We start from the raw sequence: 20,954 nt of genomic DNA on the forward strand, positions 1-20,954 counted from the left end.
ATCACTCTACATGCAGAAAAAATTGATCAAAAAGTTCTTACAGGGTTAGTCCTCATGAGTGTTTATTTTTAATTTAATACTGTTTTAATGATGTACACGATATCAATATTTTCTAAATATTCGTGTAAGAATATTTTGTTATGGTTGAATTTAATACAAAATATCATGGACAACATATCAAAGAGGACAACAACAACAAAACAGTTCTTATTATATCAATAAAAATGTGTGTACCTAAATGTGTATAAAGTGTAAAAAAAACTTATTATGTTAATGTTTTTGTGTTTATAAATTTACCACTTCTCCCGTTAGGGTGTAAAATAAAATAAAATAAAATTTTCTTTTGATATAGCAGTATATTTTACAAAGAACAAAATCATGATTGAAATTGTCTAGGCTTTATTCAGTGGTTCTCATTGCTTTTGGTTCATTCTTCTTTGTGACGCACCTGCCTTATATTTTATTAATAAAGAATAAATCATGATGGAAACTTTTTCCCTATTATGATAAAAGAGAATCTTTTTATGAAGAGTCGATTTTAAGGAAGGAGTCTTTTCTGGTTTTCGACTTGTCAAACGTAAATTTGATTAATTGTTAATCAAATCAAGATGAAAGGAATTCAAAATAGTATATTTTTCTTTCTGTTTTACTATCATACAACTTGGCATAGAAAATAGTAATCAATGTTTAGAATCTAACAAGTAATATTGGCGTAGGAAAATATCACATGTTTCGCAATTCAGAATTGCTGCAGATAATGAGTCTTTTTTAGCATTTTAAAAACAATAACATTAATGTTAGATTTTTTTTTTTACTAAAGTGAACTAATGATATGATACTTGGGTTTCAGAATATGTTTTTAAAATATGATTTGCCTATCAAATTACATTTTTATTAGCTTTTTAAAGCGCATATTCTATACATTGATTTTTGTGAAAAAATCACTAAAATCAGTTTTTCTCTCTTATGAGATGGTCAATATATAAGCTTTTCTGTCAATTTATATCTTTATATTAAGTCTTTATAATACATAAAAATCAGAAATATTTTATTATTAGAAGCATAAAGAAATAATCAAAATTTCTTCAAAATTTAAGAAAATGAGAGGAAATGCGGGCTAAGCAATATCAATTTTAGTATGAATATTTATTCCAATTTAGTAGTATAAGCTGATAGACACTCTGATAGTCTATGATTTCATCGAATATTAGAATCTTCAAATCTTAAACAACTGTCTACAGAACTACAAAGAGCTACACTTATTTTGATCATCCTTTACGTTGAGGAAAAAGGTAGTAACCTTGACCTGACCTTTATGCGAAAACAAAAAAGTCAAATTTGATTAAACTAATAGAATCATTTGGTAATATGATCCGTTTGACTGTGTCAAAATTTCATGAATTTCTTATTATAAGAAGTATGTTTGATAATGAGAAGACTCCTTCCTTAAATACATACTTGTATTCAACTTAGCTTGATCTTATTGAATTATTTACAAAGTTTCCAAGCAGTAATATAAATACTTTCAAAATTAAACTTAAACAACTAAGTTTAAACTCTTCCAATTGAACGACATCATAGGAGGGCATATGCGTTTCTTTTCATTAATTAGTCAACATAAGAACTCGCCTTTTTAAGCTCATGGTCATTTGTTGGCATGAACTTTAAATCAAGTTGATACAAACAAAACCTTACAATAGGGAACTTAATTGCGTAAAGCTGACACAACTAAAATTTGTAACTCTACAATGATCTTGCTTGTAAGACGAAAGGGAGGCAAATCGCTATAATCGAAGAATACATATATATCTTAGTTTGATCGAGTCCGCTATTTTTTTTCATTCTTAACTTAAACAGATGTTATAGATAAAAAAAAAAGTAAATCGAGACAAGAAAACAGTCCCATTTCCAATCCCCTTGTACATTTCTATCACATCCACTAAAAATTGTCTACCTGTTCTTGCTGGCTAAAATGGCAAATGAAACATATCGATTTATTTTGTAAAATATACATGAAGTAATTACTGATAAACAAAACATTAATGTTTCTGTCACTTAAAATACTTATTATCAAATATATTTGATGGCGTTTTCTTTAAAAGTATCTGGAATAAACAAAGAAAGATTAATTTACACGCTGTCATCAAAATATCACTTGGGATACACAGTGTATATAAAGCAGTTAGAAATAAATAATAGATTGTTCATGAGAGTGTACTTTATTTTTATTACCAAATATATATTTTTTTGACATTTGAAGTCAATTGAGCTTTTTAATTTATTAATTACTTCAAGAATGACACTAAAATTTTGGTTGCCTATTAAAATTACCTTACTGAAGCATTCTAAACATTAAAATCGGAAAAATAATTTATGACCAAAATCGTGACTTTGTCTCTTTGAAGCAAATCAATCAAATACAAATTTCTCAATCGACCAATGATTCCATTACCATAAAAATGAATTTGAATAACATAGGTTTGATCAAAGAAGTCTTTATGAAAATATAACCTTCAAAAAATGTATTACAGAAGTTTAAAAAATTAACGTATAACGTATATCATTTTCCAATTAAGTATTGAATCCTTATTTTTTGAAAGATAAAATCTGATAACTGCAACGGTGTGTGCATACAAATTGAATAACGCGCGTTAGCGCGTTATGAAAATTTGTTTGCACACACCGTTGCAGTTATGAGACTATGTCTCTCAAAAAATAAGGATTTAATGCTTATATTTACATTTTTTTTACCTTCTTGCCTTGGACGCAAATGCGAATTATACCTCAAGTTACTGAATTATCCTATGGGTAAGTTCAAATTAATGGAAGAGCCACAGTAACAGCCACAAGCGTGATATTTGATTTTCGCTTGTGACGTTGTATTTATCAGCGTTCAACGTTTGTGACGTCACAATTAAAGCTCGTGATTTAACCTTTTAGTACCCTGTCTGTGTTATGGTGCAATATCTGCAGTAGCTTTACACGCAAAATATATGTGGAATGTAAATATATGGTTATAAACTTTAAATGACAAGCAGGTAATATCTGTTCTGGGCGTTATCAACAACAAAGAACATAATATATAAATAAAGTACAATGATGTTTGTGATACATACATATATATATATATATATATATATATATATATATATATATATATATATATATATATATTATTAAAAGATTTCCCTTGCCAATCAGGAATTGCAAATAACAGTGCGTGTCAATAAAAATGTAGAAAAAGTATCAATTTAAAAAATATATATCTAACTCAACTACAATAAAAAACTTTCTATACATGTGTACCTTCTTTAATTTACATATTCTCTCATTCTCTCTCTCTCTCTCTCTCTCTCTCCAAAAGGCTTCCAAATAAATGTCACTCCCAACAAAGGGTCAGTTTCTAAAAGGACTTCATATTAAGATGTCGCTCCAAAGAATTAATGTCTCTCTGTCTGTCGTTGGATAACCACAGACTCCGATAATTTAAGGAAGATATAGTTTCACTAGAGTCCTCTCTTGATAAATCCACATCCCATGCAGATTTTGTTGAACCCGAAAGAATCATAACAACATTCAATACAACCCTATCCAATGACCTCAACAGTACTCAAAAAAGGACGTTCCTTCGGGATGGTGTTCCAGTAACTAATAGAACTAGGCCTAATATGGTGTCACCTCGTCCTTCTGCTAAAAAAAACCAGCGCTCTAGACGCTTCAAGGGCAACAAGCAAACAAGTGAAGCCGAGTCCTTGCCCGATACCAACACCTGCCCAGTTCTGAATGCATCTAAGATTTCTCTCACAGGTCTACGTTGAGATATCGCTGTTATCTAAGGTCTCACGAACACTTATCGCGAACAACAAAGATCACACAGATGACCCTCCTTCGCCCTTGCACAACTTAGAAGAACATAGAAGAACAAATGTTGTACGGACCCAAAAGTACTTGAGAACCGGCACTTGCCAAATGTGGAGCATTTGAGTCTTATATTGATGCTGTTTAATCAGACATTGAGAAGCTCCTGACCAACCAAAAAGTCGTCCCTGACAATCTGACGAAAGAAGAAAGATCTGCGTTACAAAAGTTGAAAAACAGGGACAACGTAGTAATTGAACATGCAGACAAATGATCCACAGTGGTTGTCCTAGACAAACAAGCGTATTTAGCTGAAGCCAACAGACAACTTACAGACGATCGTTTCTACAAGAAACTGGACTCTGATACAACCGAATATTTTTCAGCTCTCACTGACACCCTGTATGAACATGATGAAATTGGTGTTAATGTTTATGAAACGCTACGCCCAACCAACTGTAGACCGGGTCAATTTTATCTGTTTCCAAAAAATCCACAAGAAAGGAACGCCCTAAAATTAGTTCCATCAGCCATCCCACGGAGAAAATATCTGAATTTATACATTTACATCTCCGTCCACATGCACACGATTAGCCGTCATACGTACCTCAAGGACACTACAAATTATCTGAATAAAACACCTTCCTCTGGCCTGCCAGATCATACTCTTACCTTTGCCAACCCCTTCCACAATTCGATTAAATTCACAGTGGACATATCTAGTTCTGAAAATGTATTTTTGGATAGTACATCAACCCTGGAAGATGGTGAAATACAATTTAGTTTCCATACGAAACACACTGATTCTCACCTTTATCTCAAGCAATCGAGCTGCCACCCTCCCCATACTTTTAGAGGAATTCCGAAAGGATTAACAACCCGAATCAGACGAATATGTTCTTCTAATGAAATTTTTGAAGAACAGAGCAGAATATTTAAATCCCATCTGTGTAATCGAGGCTATAAAGCCCAGACAGTGCAATCTGCAATTATTGAGATTGTTACAAAAGACAGGAAACCCTTTTGCAATACAAAGAGAAAACAGACAAAAGCAGGGTTTCACTAGTCACTACCTATCACCCTGCCCTTAAAAACCTCAGCGGCATCCTTAGAAATAATCTGCCCATTCTTAAAACTAACGAAAGAATGATCGATCTTTTCAAGGATCTGCCAATGGCTGCGTTTAAACGCCCGAGGAACAGGACATGGTAGTGAGGCTGAGATTAGACAACTCGTTGCCAAATTAAAGTTTTAAAACATGTTCTGATGCCATATGTCTCTTGTGCAAACTCAGCGCCAACGCGGACAGTTTTAAAATCCCCATCACGAGTCGCACCTACAAGATATTTGGCAACAAGTCTTGCCGCACAGACAACTGCATCTATCTCTTCAGTTGCAAAGTTTACTCTAAGCAATACCTTGGTGAAACAGGTGACCTCCGCAAAAGGATCAATTACCACCGCTTTAACATAAAAACCAAAAAAATTCAAGGAGCCCGTCGGGGAACATTTTAATACGATAGGCCACATATGGGAAGACATGACAGTATTGGTTATTGACCATAATCATCATTGGACAGACGCGGAGAGGAAAAGCAAGGAAAATTTCTGGATGCACAGACTCAGATCATTCATACCTGATGGCATGAACATACAAATGGACTTCACTAAAATACACGTCTCATACATTGTAGCCTTACATCACCTGATACCCATATAGTAATTTTATCAAATCTGTCAAATGCGCCTCTTTCAGTCATTATAGTTTCCATTAATTGCTACCTTTCATTGGTTAAGGATTACGTTTACTCAGAGGCGAAACAATTCCACTAATAGCAACGAAAAAATACTTATTCTACATTGTAGTCCAACTACTATTGTGCTGTTTTTCACTTTCAAACAACTAGGTCAATGACCTAATTTTTATGCTTGTGAACTCTTAATTCTAAATGACTGTTTATTGAAAAAACTGTCAAAATTGTTACCTTTTCTAAGGTTTTTTTTTTTATTTTGCAATTATTAGAAATAATAAAACAATGGCTTGGTTCGAAAATGATAAATTATGAATAACTTTACTAGTTTCATATTTCAAAAATTCGTTTAAAGCTTATATTTTAAATTTAACTTAGTCCGAATTTCCTCTATCAATTTTTAAAATTCTACCCATTTTTGATCGTTTTACAAAATACTGACTAATAGGTGATCCAAACCATTGATTGCCTAAAACTACTTTTATTGTCTGTATTCATTTGACATTAACATTATATAAAGTCAATGATCAAATCTTTATTAAAGAGATACAGTGTATCTGTGTATGTACGGCTACTTCAGTTACATGAAAAAAATGTCTTTTAAATAGAGATAGTTGAAAAGAACTGCACTGGTAGCTGATGAAATTAAGAGAGATATCTGAGTAATTTTGTTGTAATATCATGCGGATGAGATTATAGATTGTTATAATTAATAACAATTGTTGATATTTTCAATCTATAAGTACAGATACTTGAGTCCAATGGACAATGTTGTATAAAATGGGGATATTTTAAACGAAATGCACCAATTTTCGATGAAAGTATGAGAGGAATATGAGTAAATGATGCTATAGTGAAATGTACATATTAAGAACACAAAAAGAAATCGTAGGTATGTTTTCTCACTTGGACAGTAACGAGTAGCCAAGTTTCTTTCATCTCGTAGCAAGTTACTAGTAGCTGGCTTTTCTTACTTCTCGTAGCTAGTTCCTAGTAGCTAACTTTACCTATCTTAATTCTTTATACAAAACACTGTGCCGAATTATTATGCCTGTGCCAAAATGGCATTTTTGAACCCGTCTAAGCTGCATATTTCGAAACTAAATTTCCCATGGGAAAAGCAATATTCCTATCGGAAATTTGAAATTTGATCTAAGTACAAGAACTTTATATACATGTAGGAATTTTAATACCGATAGGATTTGATAAAATTTCGAAAGAAAATTTTAATTTCCTGTAGAAAAACTTCCTCTCTGAATCAAATTCCTACAGGGAATAGCTTTCTTTTATAGCAAATATAATTCCTATTTTTAAAAATTCCTATAGGATTGTCAATTATTCCTGAAGAAGAATCTTTTTTATGGGAATTATCATTTTCCTAGTAGAAAATAATTTTTAAAGGTAAATATCTCACTTGTCAGCTAAACACACTAACAAAAGTGGTTATATACTCTCTAAACAATGGTTTATCATTTGGTATATATGTTTTTTCCAAAACTGCATATTAAGCGGGTGCATAGTTTCCACCTTGGCACTGGTAAAATTATCCGGCACAGTGTTACAAGTAACCAGTCAATCAGTCGGAACAATTTGCGATAAACTGATTAGCAATTCTGCAACTAATTTCCTAGAAAAAAAACAATTTTAGAAAATTAATAATTAAGAGGCGATCAGTAAATGGTTTATCAGTTTCGCTTTAGAAATATGACAATGTATTGATTTTTCTTTCGACTAGTTTAAATATTTATCAGATATAGAGACAAATGTGAGTAAGATATAAAACACGCGATAAAAATCTATACCTACTGGAATTGTATTATTGGATTATGAAATGAGAATAAATATTTTTTAGGTGTTGTGAACAATGGCATTGCACCATACTAAATAAATATATAAAGCAAACAAACGTGACGTGAAGTGACGTGACGACTCTGAAGTACTTGGTGCCAATTCATCTTGTGTCCTGTAGACAGTTATCATGTACTTTAAGGTAAGTTTAGTAACATTTATTGTATTATTATAAATAAACATAACCTCGAGACCCTCGAAGATCGTTACCATTAGCTTGCACTTTAAGTACTTACAATTTTTATATAAACTTTTAAACTCATTTTGTATTTTTAAATACCGTACAATTCTACATATTAGGGTAATTTATAATTGAAGTCATTACCAGGAATTTAAATTCAAAAGGTGATACCTGTTGTTAATTTGTATATATATGTTCTATTTTGGGATTTAGTTTTCTGTAGTCAGTGATCTAAGAAAGGTTTTATGTGTTAGATTACAAATGTAGTAATAGCTAAGATCTCTATAACAATACTTCAGACATTTAATGTTTGTTTGTCACGTGTTATTGGGTCCAGTTTTAATGACTCATGTTTTATGTTTGTATAGTCACACCGATTTTTTAAAGAATAAAATAAGAAATTCCACTCAGTAAAGAGTATAACTTTGAAGTTCAGACTAACCAAAAAGTAAAAGCTTATTCAGCCTTATTGTCAGGTTCGCAAAATAAATGTCGGCCCTATTTATTTTACTCATTTTTCCAACTTGGAATTCAGCAATCTCTAATAAAATCTTTAGCAGATATAAGCCAAATCTTATTTGACTATGAATATGAATATGATGAGTATATATCTTGATTGCAGTATCATAATGTCAGGAATACCGGTGTTGTATAGCAGTGTTTGCCGCATAGTAGTTTCCCCCCGGAAAACCTGCTATATAGTCACTTTTCCTCCGGAAGGAAAAGCTACTGTATACTAGATTTCCCCCCATAGTAGGGTTTTTCCTTCACTTTTTTGGTTCAAATTTTATAAAAAAAAAAAATATTAATGGAAATCCAGTAAGGATTTCAAATCAATGTTTTTAACCCTCAGTTTGCACCCTGCATTCATATATACAGGTTAAGTTTCGTATTGCCGATTTATTATTTTTTATAGACAATGCTGAATATTCAAAATATGTATCATGGCAAACATAGAACGTATTTAGATAATAATCTGATAAATTAAATGATTTGACAAGATACACACTCATATGCTTTCCAGCGACTGTCCCATTTTCTTATTTATTTGTTTCTCATTAGGTGACCCGGGTTCAATCATCGAAATAACTAAAGTCTCTTTAAATTTATCTTTCAATTGACGAATTGCAATTTTTTACGTTTTAAGGTAGTATGGGACACTTTCATGTTTTGAAGTACTATTTATCAAAATAAACATTAAAATGATGTCTAAATTTATAAATATCTTCACCCAAGATTGTCACATCTAATAGCGTAGCGCAGTGGGTTGGATGGTTCACTACGAATTTGTAAGTCATGAGTTTTCATCCTCCTGATAATTTAAAAAAATTTACTTTCCAAACATTTTTAAAAGCTATTTTTTGGTTAAATATTAAAAAATTACAAGTTGCTGTCCTTTAAAAAAGGACTACAATACGTGGACCATTTGCATGTGTTTCCACGAAAACGTGAAAGCCTTACGATTATCAGAGATTCCACCGACTCTAGCCTTCTCCTTGTAACCACTAAATTTGTACGTTGTATTACGTAAACATGTATGTATACATAGCCCTGACTTTTTATCTCAGAATTTGAAGGATTCATACTTCTAAAATAATTAAGATCTATCTATGAATGAGGCTTGCATGTATAATATTAGGCATGTGGTGAGTTCTACTATTTGCACACACATTACGATTCGCACTACTTTGTTAACTATGCAGTGACAGCTTTGCGTAAATTAAAAATTTCATATTTGAAGCATTTTACTTGAGATTTAAACTTTTATACAGTGACATGATTATTCAATCATACTTAAATGCTTAAAAGATTTAATCGGGAAGTTCTCTAGCATCGCCTACTATAAAAGTAAAGTAAGTTACATGTGTATTCGTAAAACAACGAAACATTGCAAATTATGCTATTTGATGCATATTGTAGTTTCGGCATAAAATTAACTTATTTTATAATACCGATAGTTCATATCACATGCCAATCATTTCTTTAAAAGGAATACTTTGTTTCTGTACTGTTTACCGACAACTTTACAATTATAGCGCCTTTGAACTTATGTGTGCATATGGCACGGAATCCCGATCCCGATTCAGATAAACGTGTGCTAGCCTCACTACTGGCTCTAAAAAGTACTGAAAGTGCCATTTTTTACTGATAATTTCTGATATTAACTGATATTGCACTGTAAGTGCTGAGAATTGCTGATATCTACTGATAATTTTACTGCTGTTACTGATAATTGCTGTTGGTTTTGATATTTACTGATATTTACTGATGCTTTCGCTGTGAGCTCTGATAATTACTGATATTTACTGTTGGTACTGAGAATTGTTAATAATTACTGAGAATACTTTAAGGCCCAAAACATTGTCTTTTAATTATTAAATAACACATATTTCAGATTTAACACAATTTATTTAATTATATATTCTTAAGTTTTATTTATTTGATATTTAGCTTCTTTTGAACTTCGGAAACTCACAGATCACATTTTAGACAATATATTACAAAGCCGGTCAAAAATTGGTACTTAAACTTAGGGCAGACTCCACAAAAATTTCAATTTCTAAATGCGGTGGACATTTTTTTTTCAACAATGAAAAACCCCATACATGTAATTCTTAACATGATTATTTTTCTTTTCAAAATAGAGAGATACCCGGTCAGGACTTTATAATGTCTTTGAGGTTTTACTTCACAGAAAGATTAGCGAGGCAGTATCTGTGTATAGTATACATACTTTCAGCAGATCAAGAGGTTTGAATGTCGCAATTCAACCTTGTAAATTGTCAGTCTGGCACCTTGTGTATGACATTACGTAATATCCGTATACAGGAATCCATGATCTTGAGAAATTCAATATTTATTCAAAGAGAAAAGTATTATTTTTATTGACAACAATATAAATAACGTATTAGAATGACTTTCATATTCATCATCATATTTGTTCCGCATTCAATTGATTCAAAAAAGTTGGATAAATAATATCTCTCTGTTGTCATGATCTAGTTATATTATTGTAAATCTGCCCACCCTGCTCTCTCTCTCTCTCTCTCTCTCTCTCTTGCTCGCATATATTATCTAGTCCTAAAATTTGAGTTTCCGAGTCAAAATGGCATAACGGCATTAGCACGATAAAGTTCTATTTCAGCATCACAACCGCCATTTCAAACACAGATTTCGAGTGTAAACTTTTCTAAGACTACAAAGAACACCAGCTTAATATAGTGAAAAAGTGTTACGGCTTATCATGCTTTAATTTTCTCTCTCTCTCTCTCTCTCTCTCTCTCTCTCTCTCTCTCTCTCTCATAATCTATTATAACGTATTTTGAGGCGTCAATGCAGAAAGGCATAAGCATGATTATGTCCCATTACAGTATCATAACCACCGATTGCAACAGCGATTTGATTGAAAACCTCTCTCTCTCATAAATACTTTATTCATGCACTTGTATGCGGTTGCACGGCTAAGTAATGTTGTCATGCATAGGCGTCGGAAGCAAATTGAAAGTGGGGGGGCTAGACTAATCCTCAGAAATATTGAGAAAAAAGTAATTCCCAAAATCATGGAAATCCTAATCCTTGGGGGGGGGGGGGCTAGTATGCCTCTGAATCTAACTTTTCAATCTTTCAAGGTAAATTTAGGAACAATAATCTTTCCTGCGAGAAAAAGTGGGAGGGCTGAACCCTCTATCATGCTATGTTTCTAATGCTAAGTTAGGTATAACTTTGAAAAAAAAGTGGGGGGGGGGGCTAAGCCCCCCCCCCCCCCCCCTAGCCCCCCCCCCCCCCCGGTTCCGACGCCTATGTCATGATCTAGTTATATTATTGTAAATCTGCCCACCCTGCTCTCTCTCTCTCTCTCTCTCTCTTGCTCGCATATATTATCTAGTCCTAAAATTTGAGTTTCCGAGTCAAAATGGCATAACGGCATTAGCACGATAAAGTTCTATTTCAGCATCACAGCCGCCATTTCAAACACAGATTTCGAGTGTAAACTTTTCTAAGACTACAAAGAACACCAGCTTAATATAGTGAAAAAGTGTTACGGCTTATCATGCTTTAATTTTCTCTCTCTCTCTCTCTCTCTCTCTCTCTCTCTCTCTCTCTCTCTCTCTCTCTCTCAGATAATCTATTATAACGTATTTTGAGGCGTCAATGCAGAAAGGCATAAGCATGATTATGTCCCATTACAGTATCATAACCACCGATTGCAATAGCGATTTGATTGAAAACCTCTCTCTCTCTCTCTCTCTCTCTCTCTCTCTCTCATAAATACTTTAATCATGCACTTGTATGCGGTTATATGACCAGCGGTTATATAATTTTGAAATAAGACACACAATTTAACTGATTTTCCTTAATCTTTGAACGTTTAGATATTTAATCTCCACGCCTAAAAGCAATCAGAAAAAATATTTTGTATGTCTGAAAAACCTCAGAACTAACAGACAGCGCTCAGAATATATATACACGACAGTGACCGTGGCAAGGTGTGAAAATTGACCACCTGTGTATATGTCTTGCAGCCTCAGAATGGCCGGGAAATACAATGTGAAACAAAAGTGTTTGAATTTATTTTGAAAACAAAATTAGTGATTATGGCCGGGATAAAAACATCTTAAATTTGTAATTATAAATATTTAACACGGTTCAATTAAAGAGTTGATCGCTCAAAATTTAGAATCATTAAATAGATGTTTATCAATTACATCAAGTGGTTAAAATCTTTATAATTTTTTTCACTATGGATTGTTCTATATATACAATGTAACACTGTAGTATCGAGTGGATTGGCGCACGGGGATGGGATATATAGCAGTTCTGCAATTTCTACATTCATTTTTTTATGTGCTGAATAAAAAAACTGAGTACAAGAACAAACAACAAATATGCATTGAAATAAATAAGCAGATTATAAGAAGAATAATCAAATCCAATTTTTGTGGTTGTAAAAAAGAAGTTACTGTTGATAAAACTTTAGTTAGATCTTACATTTTTTTTTTTTTTAAATGCCCGGTATTTGTTTCCCGATAATTTGAATAAATATAATTTGCATGTTACAGTAATTAAAATTATTCTCTTAAAAATCCCCTGCCTGTATTTCTCAGTAATTATCAGCAATTCTCAGTACCAACAGTAAATCTCAGTAAATATCAGTAATTATCAGAGCTCACAGCAAAAGCATCAGTAAATATCAGTAAATATCAGAACCAACAGCAATTATCAGTAACAGCAGTAAAATTATTAGTAAATATCAGCAATTCTCAGCACTAAGAGTACAATATCAGTAAATATCAGAAATTATCAGTAAAAAATGGCACTTTCAGTACTTTTCAGAGCCAGTAGTGCCTGGTTCCCTGAGCTACCCATTACGCACAGGAACCAGGCTAGCCCATGCGCAGGCTGAATTTTCCCCATATGATCCGGTTTAACCTCGCTTATATATTTTCTGCGTGGACCTCAGGGTCCACGCAATAAAATTCTAAGCAAGTAAAGGTATTTTAATTATAATGTATTTTAATTTAAGAGAAATAAATAAACAAATATAATGCATACTTTCAAATGTTTCTCGGAGATGGTTCAATAGAATTAAAAGAATCTTTATATTTCATTTAAAACATTATCAAACTATGCCTAAAGGAAGGAATTGATTCAAACCAACATTTGACATTCTGTGTTTTCCACGAAACTTAAAACGTGAAATTCCACGTAAAAATGACCTTTTGTAGTAGATGTTTCTTAGAATTTTCTTGTATGTATTTTTTGTCTTTATATACAATATAAATATAAATGTAAATATAATGTCAAATGATGGATGGTATATATCTGAGAATGTTATTTGTTTAAAAAATTAGAACTAAATACCTTTCTCAGTATTTAAAATGTAATGAGTTTTCTAGTTTAAAATACTTTTCTCAATCTGAATTTTTATTTGATTTAGAACCCAGTCAAGCGAACAAAAAAATTAGTTTCTCATCAAATAATTGCACCCGGTCTCCCGTTAGATAGATAATAGATAGATAACGAGATAGTGTTGAATAGTTCAGAGAAAACATTCTCTCCGAGAACCGAAGGCCCGAGGATGTGATGTTTTCTCTAAACTATTAAACACTATCTCGTTATTTATCTTACTTTAAAAAAATTCCCCCACTGGACCTCAAAGAAGCAATGATCCATTCATATATCGAACTGTGCTGTAATAAAAAAGCATATAGCTCATTCATAATTCCAACAGTACCATACAGTACCATAAAGTCTTCCCAAACACACCTTTTATTCATGGACGAGTGAACAGGTGCTCATGTTATGTACTGAGCAGGTATAGATTTAGATGATGAATTTTTAACGCAAAGTATATAAGTCTACAGTTCCAGGAAAGGCACTAATACCGTTTGAATGATATTTTGGACTTGGAGAAAGGAAAAAACAAATCTCTGACGTAAATTAACAGACGATGATTTGTGAAAAGATTTGATAGGAGTCTTTTGAAGTCATAGTAAGACAATAATCTTTTTATTGTTAAAACTAATGAAAAGGAGTGTTATGGTTCAAGGCTCAAAGAGGAAGTCTAAAAGTGTTTATAAAAGTGATTTAATATGTGATCCCAAGTCGATTAAAATTAAGTGAAGGAAATAAATGTATTTCTGTTGAAATTTCATTCGTGGCTTATCGGATGTATATGTATGGATGACAAGATTCTGTGTTATAAATTTGGATTTATTTTGGAAATACACGTTTTCGACATTTTGTCATTTTTATTTGTTTTATGCACTGTTGTATATTTGAATATCCAACTGATGGGCGGTTGGATATTAAAAATATCCAACTGCCCATAAGTTGGATATTTATATATCCAACAACTGCTGATTGAATAGTGAAATTAAACGTTGACTTAATACAATGGGTGATGTCATAGAATTTTTTTTAATAATTTAGAAGAAAAGATATATGATTACATTTAAGTTCGTCAATTCTAAATATATTCACTTAAAATTAATAGCCGTTGGGAACAAAGTGGATAATAAGTTTACACTCCTATTTTCCTTCTGACAACTTAACTCAAGATTTATCAGTAATTTTCTTTAAAAGGAGCCTATTTCATAGAAAATATTACTTTGCAAACTCTGTACCACACCCCACATCAACCCGAGCCTCCAATATCAGCCAGATGAACGAAGGCCATGGGGCAGATATTGGTTGGGAGTTGATTCGAGTGCGATACAGATTTTTCCAAGTATTGTTGTTTTTATCATATTTTTGAAAAACAACTCGTTTATATTTTCATATGAAAAACTTTATCTAGCTTTATCGTAGTTCGCCCATCTCAAAACCGGCGCTCAAACGTATTGTGACGTCTTCTAAAAACTATGTTAATGTTATAACGTCTTCTTTCTCAAATTCTGCCATTATCAGTTTATTCGTGAAGATCAGTTAAAGCGATTATACGTTTATTTTAAACATCGTTTATCCTTTCCTATCGTGTATCAATCCTATCCTATCATGCATGTATACTGTTCTATCGTGCGTTAATTCTATCCTATAGTGCGTGTTTATTGTTCTATCGTGCGTTAATCCTATCATATTGCTTATCTTGTAAAAAACAACGTTGCTGGTATTATATTTTTGTCCACGCGAGTTCTAGAAAATGGCTGGACCGATTTTCGTGAAACTTTCAGATCTGTTAGATATTGGAATTCTTTTATATTGATGACGTCATATCTATTTTTGAAATATGTTTTAGAATTATATGACATTTCATTTGATATCAAGAAAAAGGGACTCGCCTCTAAAATTAGGGGACCAGAGGGCTCTAAAGTCTTTTATCTGTAACCTTTTACTAAGATATATTTTGTGAAAGGTTATCAAAGCAAAATTAGGTATAATACGTTTTTATATCCTAACTGTGTTATGATTTTCTCATGTGTTTACCTTATGAGGGTTTTTACGGGCTAGAGGTAATAAAGTTTAATCTTCTCTACCGCGATTGGAAGAAATGCAAAGATTTTAAAAAGCAACGTAAGAGAATTTATAAAAAAAGATACAGGAAAGCATTAGTACTCCCCTCCTTTTTACAAATCATATTTTGTTATCGATAATCAAAGTCTATGATGTCATATCATTTTCTAAAAATCGAACGGAAGACCTTCTCGTTGCCCGCAACGAGATCGTCTCTAGTTAATAACAAATTATTGCTCAGTAAAGCGATATCATAAAATGACTTTAGGGCCATCTTGGCCCCTCATTTGAGGAACCAGCCTCTTTTGACTGATATCAAATGAAAGAGCGTGTAAATCTTAACACGTGAAAAAATTTGCTGCAAATTTTCGAGCTTGGGCGAGCTTTGGCGCCTTGCACATTTTTCAAATTATCAATTAAATAGAATCACTTATAGACATTCATCTACTATCCCTGAAAGTTTCACGTTTTAATTTTATTAGTTTTGGAGGAGTTAAGTGGGCAAAAAAGTCCTAATAAATTCACTAAATCTTCAAAATCTCAAACCGGAAGTGACATCATCAGCCCTTAATTTTTTAACTTCAAGATCTTTTAATGTTCTCTCAGTACTAAAAATTCCATGCAAATTAGTCGCGTAGTTCACGAGTAATAGCGTCCGAAAAAAGTCCCTAAAAAAGAAACAATAGAATAACAAGAGGATCTTCCGTCGGAAACGGAAGACCCTTAAAATGATTGTCTCTTTTACGTGCACATGATATTTGGCATATCTTGATGATTGTCTTCTCTTCATGAAGAAACCTATGGAAGAAATATGTAGCATAAAATAAACGTTGTTTCTGGTGTTTACAAATGAAATTTCATAAGAAACACTGTAGAGAATTTAATTGTGCAAAGAATGTGGTAGCAGTAGTCATTTAAATGCTATGCAATAAGGCCTAAAAATCAAAGATATTTCTCAAATACTGCAAGGCAAGCAGGGTGAACAATTCATTGTTGATATAAAGTACACGTCTATCTGAGATCATGTCGAAGATCGGAAGTTCATTCGACTTATGGAGAGTGAAATGAATTTAGAATCTTGAAGAAAGTGTCTCTTTCTTTTTAATAAGATTAACAAGCAAAACCAAAGAACAAAGTTATGCTCCTTAAGGGAGTTATATTTTTAGCTATCAATCTCTTAGAAAACTGTGAGATAAGACAACACTTCTTACATTTATGAAAAAAGTGGCGCGGCAGAAATTTCACAAGAACATAAAAATAGTATCTTCCATTATTTGGCTTTTACCATCCTAAGAAACCAAACCAATTAGATGGATTCTTTGAATCATCTGCACCATACAAAGATGGTGAGGTGTTCTGCTTCGTTTCCGAAGAGAGGCAATTACCATATAAGCAAGTATGAGCATATCTATGTTCTACTCATTTCTTGTACTTGAAGACCACAAAGACTATTCACTTTTGCACACAGAAGATGATCCATGAAATCATCTTGTTATGCATACATTCATTGTATGTGCATACGTGCTTGGGAATTGCCTATAACCAGCTTTCGCTACTTTTGGATTGCTTAAAGTTTTTGATGAATCAAAATAAAAGCAAGATATTAAGGATCTTAATAACAACAACACCTGTTTTGTAGATGAACCCTTAACACCTGTTCCTAATACTTTGCAAGCAAAATACCTGTTAAGATGAAGCCACTGTGTGGAAAACAAAAGGTAACCCGCAAAGTCGCTTCAAACAATACAGAAGAGATGTTAGCTTTTTCAAAAAGACCCGAGCAAATAAAGGAATCAATCCACTTGATTAAGAAAAGGACCTTGGTCTTAGTCTTTTAAAGGATTAATTATTTGAAAGTTTCCTGTTCGATATCATTTTTATTGGAAAAACAAACTTTCGAGGTGACTGCCTGTCTATGTTACACAGCATATATGATATTTTGGGATTCTTTTGACCACTTGCTATTTATTGAAAAATCACCCTTCGCAAAATTACGGCAATATGGAATGACGATGTTAATTACTCAAGTATAACAAGGGAAATTTTTAGAAAGGTCCATTTCATCACTTCAAATGGTTCATTCCTCGAATATATATTACAAAACCTTTGAGCTCTGTGATGATGTACAAAGCTATACATTTTGTGATGCCTCCAAAAAAGCTGTGTTAGCAGTGCCATACATCGACGTTCCAGATGAGACGAGGAGTGAAGTATCATTTATGATTTCAAAGTAAGGTTATCTGCTTTACATGAAAATTCCCTGCTAAGATAAGTACTTTGATCATGAGCTGCTCTTATGGCAGTTGAAATGGCAGAAATTTTTAAAGTGGATTTGAACATTAACCTTTTGAAAACACAGTTCTATTCTGACAACAAAATTGTGCCAAGCTACATCAATATTTACACCAAACGCTATTACAACTACTAGCCAACTGTGAGAAACGCATTGTACGATCATGTAAACCTTCGCAGTGAAATCTGATGAAAACCTAGCTCATGTACGAACGCGAGAAAAAAGTAAAGGCGATGATTTAAGCTGTAAGTGGCTACGGGGGGCGTGGATTTCTGCACGTAAGCGAAGACCCTGTTAGCGAATACTTTTTACATGTGAACCATGGTAAAGATAAAAAAATCCGTAGCAATGCTAGCCTTAAAAGTCGTTTTAAGCGATTTTTTACATCAATTTCTGCAATTACAGTGCTAAAACCATTGGCAGAAAATGGAAGGGTACGAGATTTGATTCTTTAGTCATGAAACGATAGTGTGAACTATTTGATTTGAAAAAACCCCACAGAAAACCATTTTCTTGGAGTATCAGAAACATTTATCTCGAGTCAACTCGAGTCAACTCAATACGGAACCTATGCCAATATTTCGATCGGGATGATAAGAATTGATGGCAGGTTGAACCTTAGTGTACTGCCAATTGAGCAAAAGAACCCTAGGAACTCACATGTAGCAAATCTAATTGTGCAACACTTTCCATGAACAAAAAAGAACTTGTGCTCATCAAGAGAGACACAATACTGAGGATGTTATAAGGAACAGTGGTTACTAAGTAATTGTCCCTATTGATTCATAAGTGCGTTGTGTGTAAAAGATTATGTAGAAACTTGATATCTCAGAAGATAACTGATTTACCAACATCCAGATAACTCCAGGAAATCTTTGTGCCGTGGGTTTTGGTTCTTTGGTCCCTGGTTTATTGTGACACGTAAAACTAAACTATAGCTTGTGGAAATAAAGATAAGACACAATGAATTCGCGATGAACTACTGTAAACCAACTTTTATTCGCCTGAGAGAAATGTTCGCGAGATTCGCGAGAGTATCGTGGTCGCAAATATTTCCCGCTGCAAACCAGTCCATGTCACATGGTTGTTATAACAAGACGGGTCTGAATAGGGTTTCGTCGCGAACATAAGTTGTTGCAAACAAGTTTTTAGGAAGTAAATCGCGAAAAAAAGTTAGTTTACAGTATTATGTTTGACGATAAGAGCTGTACACATCGAGTTTGTGGAAATCAGTTAAAGCTCGTCATTCATCAATATATCACAAAGATTTTTTTTTCTCCGTGGAAACGGAGATAAAATGCAATCTAACCGTATGACAAACTTCATTCGAGCTGCCAAAGGTCTTAATAAAGTCGTGATAAATGGTCCAGTATGGTTCTTCTTAAACCAGTCAAAGATTTAGTGGATTTTTAACACACCTCACTCATCCCACATGAGAGGATTAGTATGGTACAGGGTAATAGGAGTGGCGCGGCATATCTAAGATGTTCAACTGGAACATGTAGGACCAAATGGAAAGAATCTAACTCATGGAGTGTTTAGTAAACTGATGGACAGGATGACAGTGATCATCTGATGTATGTCTGACGTGAGTCGTCTGGCGGTCCTTATGAAGAACTTATCCCAAGTGCTGATGGACTGGTGCGAAATGTCTGTGTACGTCGTATTGTAAATAGGAAACTGCGTACCTATATTATACCTTTCAGTAAACTAATTGGTCTCATTGAATAGATGTTTATTATTGAACATTTACTTTTATAGTCAGTGTTGATGATTACATTGTAATGAACACTTATATTTACAATTTGATTGGGCTCTCGTGTACTTTGTGTATTTATTGAATGCAAGTCAATATACCTTAAGTTCAGTATATATATATATATATATATATATATATATATATATATATATATATATATATATATATATATATATATATATATATATATATATATATATATATATATACTTGTTTACTTTCATGCCTTATACAGTGTGACGATAAAATTAATAAATTTAAAGAGATATATCTATAAAATATGTACAGCTATTTATATGTTGTAATGACATGTTCATGCAATTGTGTAATAAGTGGAGTTTTTTTGTATTGAAGCATCTACGATTTATTTCTAGTCGAATGAATTATGTTTCTTGGCTCTATGTTTCTGAGTAGTTTCTGAGCATGGAAGTGCATATTGTTTCTTTTTCTAATCAGAGAGGAGTGTTGTGTACTGAATTTTTTATATGCACATGTACTACTTCGTTTTTCATTTTTCTGCAAATTTAGTCGTGCATGATATATTTATTTATTAATAAACGTTGTTAAATGACAACACGTTTTTTCATTTTGTTTCGCCACAACAATGAAAAAGTACATAAACAATAAATCATGTTTAACACAAATATCTTTCATTTTAGAAAATGGCTTTGTGCGTTCTGATGCTATTAGTAAATACGTCAATGTCTGCAAAGTTTAAAGAAAAAGGTAAAAAAAAATTCTTACATGTATAATATCTTTCTCTAGTTCACATAAGTTGCTCGTCTGCTATATGTTATGTATTTAAACATTTACAGAATTTTCTATAAAATAACAAATCATATGATTAACAAACAGTATAATATAAACTAAAGTTTAAAATCCCTTACAAATATTCCTCCTCTCGTTAAAAATATAAATCGGTATACTGTTAAAAAACAGGTTAACTTTTTGTATTAAGGTAAACCAAATTCTTAATAAATGTTCCCAGAATCAGAGAGTCAGAGTCTAGAGTACGTTAATTTGTGTGTCATATAATAAACATGAAGTAACTCACCTCTTCTTTTGGCATGGGTATCAAGCAGTAATATAGTGTTATGATTACAGTGATCAAATAGTATACTTTTTTCCAAACTTTGCACAATGCAGAACAGTTGTTGTTAGGCCTCGGGAGTAGGAATTGTTGATTGTCTTTTAACTGACATGGATTCATTTCAAAACTATTCTTTTTTACAAATGGGCATTGAGTAGGTAAACTGGGGGCATTATTAAAATGAACAAGAAAGTCTATTTAAAACCTATAAAATTCAAGGCT

The 20,954-nt window shown here is 32.7% G+C and overlaps 1 protein-coding gene across 1 annotated transcript in view; it reads left to right on the top strand.

The window, feature by feature from the left end:
- The first annotated feature begins 7,460 nt into the window (after window positions 1-7,460).
- LOC117691060 (uncharacterized) overlaps window positions 7,461-20,954 on the top strand; it is a 32,753-nt gene continuing 19,259 nt past the window's right edge. The window contains exons 1-2 of the mRNA XM_034476116.2: window positions 7,461-7,598; window positions 20,302-20,368. Of these exons, the coding sequence (XP_034332007.2) occupies window positions 7,587-7,598; window positions 20,302-20,368 (79 nt within the window). The 5' untranslated portion in view covers window positions 7,461-7,586. The remainder of the gene's footprint in view (window positions 7,599-20,301; window positions 20,369-20,954) is intronic.

This window comes from Magallana gigas, chromosome 9 (genome assembly GCF_963853765.1).
Source record: "Magallana gigas chromosome 9, xbMagGiga1.1, whole genome shotgun sequence".
NCBI lineage: Eukaryota > Metazoa > Mollusca > Bivalvia > Ostreida > Ostreidae > Magallana > Magallana gigas.